At 42.0% G+C, this 11,074-nt stretch overlaps 1 protein-coding gene across 6 annotated transcripts in view; it reads right to left on the bottom strand.

Moving 5' to 3' along the window:
- Positions 1-216: 216 nt before the first annotated feature.
- The window catches only part of ppp1r13bb (protein phosphatase 1, regulatory subunit 13Bb), a 96,918-nt gene continuing 86,060 nt past the window's right edge, over positions 217-11,074 (bottom strand). For all 6 annotated transcript variants that reach the window (XM_067991726.1, XM_067991725.1, XM_067991723.1 and 3 more), the window contains 3 exons: positions 9,667-9,833; positions 4,298-4,497; positions 217-1,358 (listed from right to left, as the gene is read on the bottom strand). In XM_067991726.1, coding sequence (XP_067847827.1) covers positions 1,317-1,358; positions 4,298-4,497; positions 9,667-9,833 — 409 coding nt within the window. In that variant the 3' untranslated portion in view covers positions 217-1,316. The remainder of the gene's footprint in view (positions 1,359-4,297; positions 4,498-9,666; positions 9,834-11,074) is intronic.

Below are 11,074 nucleotides of genomic sequence, written 5' to 3'. Positions count from 1 at the left end.
GCTTAATTAGTTTACATGTAAAACAATTCATAGTCATTTACAGACAGTTTGGAACTTGTTTTTTTCCCCCCCAGTGGGGAATGAAGAAAGAGAGAACATATCTCAACACCAAACACCTAAGCTTTCAATTAAGCACTGGCCAGTCCTTATAAATTAAAATGGCCATAGAACTCTGAACATTCATTAGACAGAATGAATATAATTTGTAAATGTCATTGTTCATGCCATTGTATTTTATTGTGCACATTTACATAACACTTTTGTTAAGCAGTGCATTTCTATCAACTATGAAAAAAATTACAGTTCAGTCACTTAGTCATACATAATATAGCCATCACTGTTATAATCTTATACATCACAATATTTACATTCAATACTACACTGTGCTCAGTTAACAGAACTCGTTAAGAAAAAGGTGAGATTTGAAACATGGTAAACAAGCCGAAGATTGTTTTGTTAAATGTATAAACTCATCATTTGTTAGGATGTATGGCTAGAATTTTTATTTCAAAAAGAAAAATGTAATTGGAAAAAATAAAAAGAAAGGATCTTTAATATAGAAATATACTTGAATACTTATTTCAATGAAGTGCTGTAGTGTTCTGCACCAAAACATGGTGAAAGTTATTGCATCATTTCCATAAAAGACACAGGAGTTAATCGATGATAATGTCCTCTGCTCATTCTCACATCCGTCGCTCCATTAGTCACATACACTTCACTTACCTCAACAACTTAGACAGTGCACCTCTCCTCACTAAACCCTTGTTCATCTCAAAATTGCAGCATTACCACTCTACTTAAAATTCTTCCTTCATGTCCAAGCACACATTCCATAATCCTTGAACAGTTCTATTTATTACAAAATCAAATTAAACTTTGCTCGTCCACCCACATGGCCTTTCAATCAACTGTTACAACTTCCTCTCGGAAACCAATAAAAGATACATTAAAACATTTCCCTTACCACCATTACCACCCAAGCATGCCACATACCAACAATACTGAGGTCATCTGGATTTCAGATAACACCACTTCCCGTGTGTGTGAGTGCAGATGTGTGTGTGTGTGTGTGTGTGAGAGAGAGCGCGAGAGTGTGCAGGTGCGTGAGTGTGTGTGTGTGTTCGTGTTTTTCGGATGTAGCAATGCGACTTTATTCAGAGAAAAAGCACCGTAAAGTAAACTACTGCATATCCAAATCACAGCACATAAATATCTATTTCCTCGTCCTCTCTGTCTGGGAGAAAGACACCTCCATTGTGTAGTGTATAGTGTCTGCTCCAGATTCCGATCAGAAGAAGGCCTTAAGAATAATCCTAAGCCAGAGATCGCTGCCGGGGCTTTATTCTAGGATACAACTGTAACAAAACAAAAATTAAAAATGTTAAAATAGTTTAGTGTAATATTTTCAATATTATACTTCCTTCACTGCTGTGCTTCTTTCTTCAGCTGAAAGTTAAGACAGTCTGAGCTGTGGACATCACTTCAGTTAGTACTAATACTGCTCTGGATTTGACAACAACTTGCATTTATATAGCGCCTTTAATGTAGGAAAACGTTTGAAGGTGCTTCACAGGAGCATAATAAGACAAAAATTGACACAGCCAAAGAAGGAGATTTAGGTGACTAAAAGCTTGGTCAAATTTTAAGCAGCGTCTTAAAGAAGGAGAGAGAGGTGGAGAGGTTTAGGGAGGGAATTCCAGATCTTAGGGCCAAGACAGCTGAAGGCACAGCCAGCAGTGGTGGGGAGATACGAGTCCAGAATTGGATGAACACAAAGTTCTTGGAGGGTTACATAGGAACAGGAGTAGGCCATTCAGCCCCTCGTGCCTGCTCCGCCATTTGATAAGATCATGGCTGATCTGTGATCTAACTCCATATACCTGCCTTTGGCCCATATCCCTTAATACCTTTGGTTGCCAAAAAGCTATCTCTCTCACATTTAAATTTAGCAATTGAGCTAGTATCAATTGCCGTTTGCGGAAGAGAGTTCCGAACTTCTACAACCCTTTGTGTGTAGAAATGTTTTCTAATCTCGCTCCTGAAAGGTCTGGCTCTAATTTTTAAGACTCTGCCCCCTACTAGGTCTAGAGGATGTTACTGAGATAGGGAGGGGTGAGGTCATGGAAAGACTTGAACACGAGGATGAGAATTTTAAAATTGGGACGTTGGTGGACCGGGAGCCAATCTAGGTCAGCGATCACAGGGGTGATGGATGAGCTCAAGTTTATGGAGGGTGGAAGATGAGAGGCCGGTCAGGACAGCATTGGAATAGTCCAGTCTGAAGTCAGCTTTGTACAGTGAATTTTCTCCTAGTTAATTTTTGTCCATCTCCTCCCCACCACACCCCAAACATTACATCAGCAAACTAGGCCTGCAGAACATTCTGAAAGACAGTCAAGACTACGTTTGAGCTTGGCCAATTTGAAAAATTGCAAACTCCACTATCGGAAAGTCAGTGATAAAAACTTTATTAAAGAATGTCCTGCCATCTGTTAGGCCTCCATTTTGAGGTATGATTTGTTATAATTATTAGTAAATGACCTATTCCTTCATCCAAACCAATCTTGTGGATAATACATTCAAGCACATTAATGAACTTTTTCCATTTCATATTACTATTCTGACAGTAATTAAACTAATTATAAATGCTCTTGAAACAAATTAGGTTAAAATTCTTATAGTTTAACACCTATAGAAAATCTATACATGCAACTTTTTCACTCGCCAAGTATTCTTCCTTTTGATCAAATTTAGGTCTCCTTGGTCTCTATGACTTACCTACTCACTGGATTAACTCGTTCGGCCAGCAGGGGCGCTCTGTACTTGCTGCTTTAATATAATAAGTTAATATAGGTCCCAACTTTAAAATATAATTGATTACATCGACTAGCCATGAAATGTTCTTGCATGCTCAGATTTCTGTTGTCAGTTGCTAGTTAACCTAAAGCAGCAGCAATGAATTTTTTTGACTTCTGTGGTAATCAAAACTTTAACTGATCTGAATGACCACATAATCCTAATTAAAAAGGGAGGCAAAGGGTATAATTACAAGGTCTATTAGTTTTCAATATTTTATCCATTGCTGGTTAGAAGTAAAACAACAGCTATAGAAAACTCCCTGCAGCATCATGTAGCTTAGCACTAATCAACTCATGAATGAGGACCGTGGAAGCCAAACTTCATGCCGTCATTTCTGAATTTTACACTGAATATCTGTTTCTAAGCTGCTTCTGACCCCCAGTTTTGAAAAGCAAAAGGATGACAAGAGTCATTGCAGCTGTACAGATGATATCTCCTTTTGTTACATTTAGGATTATGTGGTAATTCATCTGAACTGTTATACAAATACAGTATGCACTGTAAAAACCAAAGATCCACATGGATCAGCAGCACATACAAACCACTAACTGACCTGTAAAATTCAGTGGTGCATCAGTTGTTAGTGGCTACACAAAGATTTATTTTTTCCAATTTTTTTTCACCAACTCCTGCTTTCTGGGATTGGCCTTCAAGAAAATTTCCATAACTAACTTCTGACCATTTACTGTCTTCCAGTGTCTTTAGCTACTGATTTGATTAACCGGGATCTTGGGTTCATGTCACACTACACATAACCCCACCAGCGAACAAATGTTATCTGTTTTTAATATAACGGGTCATTGACTGTCTTCCTTATCTCTCTCTCTTTTTTTGGGGGGGTTTGTATATTCGGTGGCCTTTTTAGGTGACACCTTTCTGTCTGCTCACTGTGATTGCCTTGGCAACGGGCAGTAATCACCAAGCTTTGTTCTGTGATCTTAAAATGCAAAGGATTCGAAATTGTCTTTTCCACACTGCCTGAGGAAGGGGAAAGCCCCCGAAAGCTTGTGGGATTAAAAATAAAATCGTTGGACTATAACTTGGTGTTGTAAAATTGTTTACAAAGATTTGATTAGGTGACAGAGTTGGATTAAGAATTCTTGGGACCCCAGGGACACAACCCCCTACCACTGGATTCATTAAAACTTAAACGTATAGTAAAATGCCTGAAGATATAGGCCTGTAGAACATTTACACATTCCATTAATAATAAAGCAATATCAGAATATAATTAAACTTAAGTCATATCACAATATACCATGCTTAAATGAAACATATTTGCACAGGGCTTCTGATGGGAGTCCCATATTTGGCTGGAGCTTCTGGGTTAATCTGCCCGTGTCAGCTGTTATTACTGTCAGTTATTTTATTTCACTTGCACTATTACATTTTATTGAAAAATACTAAAGTTACAGAAAATTTAGCTCATATTTACCCCTAGTAGATTGCGGGGAACATAGCCTTCCTTGTCATTCAAACGAGCCCACCACCAGTCTGTTTCATTGTCGTCTTTACGCCTCACGACTGTCAGAGGGTCTCCTTCATGGAATGATAATTCATCACTGTTCTTGGCCTCATAGTCCCATAAAGCATAAACCACACCTTTGTTCATGACACCCATTTTTTCTTGCACTCCTATTGTGGATTGAAAGTAATTCTCAATTATCTCAGAAATGGACAAACATGTCTCTGATCATCATACAAAATGTATGTTATATAGTTCTGCTTTCAAGATCAGGCACAAGTTTTTAGCCCCCTTCCAAAGTGTGCATTCAAACATGCATAGTTTTTAAAAGCTTAACGTGAGGATTACATGAAAATTTATAATAGCCCCCAATCAATGCCAATATGTGCATATAGACTTTTATAAACACATCGAGTATCCTCACAGGCTACTCACCATCATACATTCTTCTACAGTTAAGAGAACAGGACAGCATCGTCTCTGGACTTAACCACAAATGCTATTCCAGAATTGGAACTGGATGGGACCAGAATCATAGAATGATACATCGAAGGAGGAGGCCATTTGGCCCATCGTGCCTATGCCAGCTCTTTGAAAGAACTGTCCAATTAGTCCCACTCCCCTGCTCTTTCCCCATAGTCCTTCAAATTTTTCCACTTCAAGTATTTATCCAATTCCCTTTTGAAAGTTAAGATTGAATCTGCTTCCACCACCTTTTCAGGCATTGTATTCTAGATCATAACAACTCGTTGCATAAAAAGTATTTTCCTCATGTCACCTCTGGTTCTTTTGCCAATTAGCTTAAATCTGTGTCCTCTGGTTACCGACCCTTTTGTCACTGGAAACAGTTTCTCCTTATTTACTCGATCAAAACCCTTCATGATTTTGAACACCTCTATCAAATCTCCCCTTAACCTTCTCTGCTCTAAGGAGAACCACCCCAGATTCTCCAGTGTCTCCATATAACTGAAATCTTTCATCCCTGGTACCATTCTAGTAAATCTCCTCTGTGCCCTCTGAGGCCTTAACATCCTCCCTAAAGTGTGGTGCCCAGAATTGGACACAATACTCCAATTGGGGCCTAACCAGTGTTTTATAAAGGTTTAGAATAACTTCCTTGTTGTTCTTGCAAACTATCACCCCATCTCCAGCCTCCCTTTCCTCTCTAAATTCCTTGAACATGTTGTCGCCTCTCAAATCCATGCCCATCTTTCTCGCAACTCCATGTTTGAATCCCTCCAATCAGGTTTCCACCCCTGCCATAGTACTGAAACAGACCTTATCAAAGTCACAAATGAAATCCTATGTGACTGTGACCACGGTAAACAATCCCTCCTCATCCTTCTCAACCTGTCTGCAGCCATTGACACAGTTGACACCATCCTCCTCCAACGCCTCTCCTCCGTCGACCAGCTAGGTGGGACTGCGCTCGCCCAGTTCCATTCTTATCTATCCAGTCGTAGCCAGAGAATCACGTACAATGGCTTCTCCTCCTGCTCCCGCACCTTTACCTCTGGAGTCCCCCAAGGATCTATCCATGGCCCCCTCATTTTTCTCATCTATGTGCTGCCCCCCAGTGACATCATCAGATTCCACATGTACACTGACAACACCCAGCTCTATCCCATCACCACCTCTCTCAACCTCTTCACTGTCTTTCATTTGTCACACTGCTTGTCTGACATGAGCAAAAACTTCCTCCAACTAATTATTGGGGAGACCGAACCCATTGTCTTTGGTCCCCACCGCAAACACCGTTCCCTAGCCATCAGCTCCATCCCTCTCCCTGACCATTGTCTGAGGCTAAACCGGACCCTTTGCACCCTTGGCGTCCTATTTGACCATGAGATGAGCTTCCGACCACATATCCGCTCCATCACCAAGACCGCATACTTCCACCTCCGTAACATCACACGTCTCTGCCCCTGGCTCAGCTCATCTGCTGCTGAAACCCTCACCCATGCTTTTGTTACCTCTAGACTCAACTTTTCCAATGCTGTCCTGGCTGGCCTCCCATCTTTCACCTTCCATAAACTTGAGCTCATTCAAATCTCTGCTGCCCGTATCCTAATTCACACCAAGTCCCGTTCTCCCATCACCCCTGTGCTCGCTGACCTACATTGGCTCCCAGTCCGGGAACAGCTCCATTTTAAAATTACCATCCTGGTTTTAAATTCCCTCCATGGCCTCGCCCTTCCCTATTTCTGTAACATCCTTCAGCCCTACAATCCTTCGCGATCTCTGCGCTCCTCCAATTCTTGACTTTTGACATCCCCGATTTTAATCGCTCCACCACTGGTGGCCACGCCTTCAGTTGCCTAAGACCGAAGCTCTGGAATTCCCTCCCTAAACCTATCCACCTCTCTGTCCTCCTTTAAGACACTTCTTAAAACCTATCTCTTCGACCAAGATTTTGGTCACCTGTCCTAATACCTCCTCATGTGGCTTGGTGTCAAATTTTGTTTGATAACTCTCCTGTGACGTTTTACTATGTTAAAGGCGTTATATAAATGCAAGTTGTTGTCTTTGTACTCTATGCCTCTATTATAAAGCCAAGGACTCCATTTGCCTTTTTAAAAGCCTTCTCAACTTGTCCTGCCACCTTCAAAGACTGGTGTACGTATACCTCCAGGTCTCTCTGTTCCTGCACCCACTTTTTAATTGTACCATTTAGTTTATATTGCCTCTCCTCATTCTTCCTACCAAAATGAATCACTTCACACTTCTCAGCTTTAAATTTCATCTCCCACATGTCTGCCCATTTCACCAGTCTATCTACATCCTCCTGCAGTCTACTACTGTCCACCTCATTGTTTACTACATTTCCGATTTTCGTGTCATCTGCAAACTTTAAAATTATGCGCTGTATACCGAAGTCCAGGTCATTAATATATATCAAAAAGAGCAGTGGTCCCAAAATCGACCCCTGGGGAACACCACTGCACACTTCACTCCAGTCTGAAAAACAACCAACCATTCACCACTACTCTCCGCTTTCTGTTCCTTAGCCAATTTCATATCCATGCAGCTACTGCCCCTTTAATTCCGTGGGCTTCAATTTTGCTAACAAGTCTATTATGTGGTACTTTATCAAACATCTTTTGTAAGTCCATTTACACATCAATCGCACTACCCTCATTAACCCTCTGTAACTTCATCAAAGAACTCAATCAAGTTAGTCAAATACGATTTGGGTGACTTTTCTACTTTGAGCGCTGCCAACCTTTTTAGTACCTCCTCTTTATCTATTTTTATCTGACGTTGGCAGCTTTCTCTTCTTCAGTGATGACAGATGCAAAGTATTCATTTAGTACCTTGGCCTTGCCCTATGCCTCCGCAAGATCATCTTTTTGGTATTAATAGGCTGCACCCTTCCTTTGACTACCTTTTCACTATTTATATGTTTATAAGACTTAGAATCATAGAAAGGTTACAGCACAGAAGGAGGCCATTCGGCCCATCTGGTCCGCGCCGACTCTATGCAGGAGCAATCCAGCTAGTCCCACTCCCCCACCCTATCCCTGTAGCCCTGCATATTTTTTTGTTTCAAGTACTTACCCAGTTCCCTATTGAAGGCCATGATTGAATCTGCCTCCACCACCCCCTCCAGCAGTGCATTCCAGATCCGAACCACTCGCTGTGTAAAAAAGTTTTCCCTCATGTCACCTTTGGTTCTTTTGCCAATCACCTTAAATCTATGTCCTCTGGTTCTTGACCCTTCCACCAATGGGAACAGTTTCTCTCTATCTACTCTGTCCAGACCCTTCATGATTATGAACACCTCTATCAAATCTCCTCACAACCTTCTCTGTTCCAAGGAGAACACCACCAGCTTCTCCAGGCTATCCACGTAACTAAAGTCCTTCATCCCTGGAATCATTCTGGTAAATCTCTTCTGCATCCTCTCTAAGGCCTTCACATCTTTCCTGAAGTTCAGTGCCCAGAACTGGACACAATACTCCAGTTGTGGACGAATCAGTGTTTTATAAAGGTTCATCATGACTTCCTTGCTTTTGTACTCTATGCCTCGATTTATAAAGCCCAGGATCCTGTATGCTTTTTTAACCACTTTCTCAACCTGCCCTGCCACCTTCAATGATTTGTGCACATGTACCCCCAGATCTCTCTGTTCCTGTACCCTTTTTAGAACTGTGCCCTATAGTTAATATTGCCTCTCCTCATTCTTCCTATCAAAATGTATCACTTCACATTTTTCTCCGTTAACTTTCATCTGCCACGTGTCCGCCCATTCCACCAGCCTGTCTATATCCTCTTTAAGACCTCTGGCTGTTCACCCTCCCCCTCCAGAATGTTCTGCAGCCGTTCAGCAACATCCTTGACCCTGGCACCAGAGAGGCAACATACCATCCTGGAATCGCGTCTGCGGCTGCAGAAACGCCGTCTGCTCCCCTAACTTTAGAATCCTCCATCACCATCGCTCTCTTTCTCCTCCCCCCCGCCCCGTTCAGCAGAGTCATCCATGGTGCAATGGTCTTGGCTCTGATCGCACTCCCCAAAGGTGCCCTCTCCCTCACCAGTACTCAGAACCGGTTAGAGAGCGAGATGCCCTTAGGAGACTCCTGCACTACCTGTCTGTTCCTCCTTGTCTGTCTGGCAGTCACCCAGTCCCTCTCTGCTTGCACGTTCTTAAACTGTGGGATGACCAGCTCCTGCAACGTGCTATCCACGTAGCTCTCAGCCTCCGAATGCACTGTAGTGATGCCAGCTACTGCTCAAGCTCCGAAACCTGGTGCTCGAGCTCCTCCAGCTGGCAGCACTTCCTGCACCTGTGGTTGTCCAGGACACAGGAAATGTCCTGGAGATCCCACATGGCACAAGATGTGCATTCCACAGGAGTGAGGTGTCCTGCCATGCCTCGATTTATTATATTATTGACTTTGTTTCTCTGGATGCTGTAGAGATGTCACTGATTTGCACATTTAACTAATTTCCAATTTTGTATTACATAAGCCATTCAAAAGTAAAAGGAAAAGTGGCTGTTTATTGGGTGTATTAATTCACTCATATAATCTGACACTGGTATATGTCCCCAAATGACAAGTTCCTAATCACAGCAAGCCAGAAAGAGGTACCAAGCAGAGGCTGAACGCCATCATGGAGAAAGATGATCAGTAAATCACAATCTAGGCTCTCACAGATCTAGATACTGGTTAGAGTTGCAGTGGCTCAGTGTAGATCCTGCCTGCCCTCTCTGCTGGGGTAGAAAGTGGCATTGGTGGTGGAGGGGTGGGGGGTGCGGGGGAATAAAAGAGGTTGAGCATACGCACGAAAGGGTGATACATTTTTGTAAAAGAATTACAAAGTTTACAGATACTTGCCATAAAGGAACTGTGAGCACTGTACAAAGCCTTCTTCCATCTCCTCACATTTATCTGCTGCTGTTTCAACATCACTGATAGTAGTAGCAAAAATAGCAGCACCAGATTCCACAAGCAGTTTGCAGAGTTGGACGCTGTTGCAGGAAGCAGCACAGTGTAGTGGTGTCCTGAGAAGTAAGCGGTACAGTTTGAGACAACTTCCAGACTAAAATCAGTCATATATGCCAAGTAAGTTAAGCATACAAAGTCTTAGAACTGACTATGTAAATCACATTTCCACATATAGAAGGCCATAATTATTTAACTACAGGGACAGCTTTCTTAATTGTCCTTAAAATTACACAGCTAAAGATTCCCCAAAACTCCCTGTAGCAATAATGTGTGGGGTGAGTGAGACTCATCATAATCACCTCAGCAGCAAATGTATACAGATAATAAGATTTGAAGGGGAACATCACTCTGTGGAGAGGGGGGGGGGGGGGGGAAAGAGAAGCAAATACAAACCAAACTATTCTCTCCAAGGAAGAGTGTATGAATCAGAGTACTTTTTGCTCTTCATGCTTCTCGCAGAACTTGTACTTCATTTATTCAGAGGCTTGATGCTGGCCAGATTCGAATCCAAGCCACCACCAATGAATTAAATGCAAATGCAAGGACAGTCATGAGGAGCAGAAAACACACAATTTTCTCCTCACCTTAATAGCAGCTGGCCGAGATCACCAGCTATTTTTGGAACGTTCCCGATTGAGAAAGCCTGCAAGCAATAATGCCAGATTTTCTTCCCAAATAGAAAATAACTGTTTAAAAAAATTTAGAGCTAAAGAATTATGCTTGTGTCGTTATGAACACAGCCTTGCATTTCTTCTTTGCCTCTGGCACTTGAATATCTCTGGTGTGTCGATGTCCAGAACCAGATGCAGTATTCAAGGTACTGGCTGACCAGAGCACTGTACAGTTTGATCACTACTTCCTCTAAATTCTAATCTACTGCTTTGTTGATTGCTCCTCTGCACTGGTTGGACATGTTTAGTATCGAGTCTACTAAGATTCTTAAGTCACATTGATCTAGTTCAACACTATTTCAAACACAAAGAGTACATATGGCACTTCTTTTTCTTTCCTATATACAATACTTCGCACCTGTTTGCATTAAGTTTCATCTGTCATTATTCTGCCCACACACATATTTTGACAAACTCATTTTGTAATTAAAATCCTATTTCAACATCCACTTGCCGACAAACAGCTCAGGAGGGGCAGAGGCAGCTACAATTTTACCACACAGCTTGCTTCCCCATGGTACAGAGCATCACTAATAGTATGGATCCAGCCATAAGAGATAGGAGCAGGAGTAGGCCATTCGGCCCCTCGAGCCTGCTCCACCAATTAATGAGATCATGGCTGATCT

This window comes from Heptranchias perlo, chromosome 10 (genome assembly GCF_035084215.1).
Source record: "Heptranchias perlo isolate sHepPer1 chromosome 10, sHepPer1.hap1, whole genome shotgun sequence".
NCBI classification, from domain to species: domain Eukaryota; kingdom Metazoa; phylum Chordata; class Chondrichthyes; order Hexanchiformes; family Hexanchidae; genus Heptranchias; species Heptranchias perlo.
Note: the sequence above shows the minus strand (reverse complement) of the source record. Positions and strands in the feature narration are given on the sequence as shown.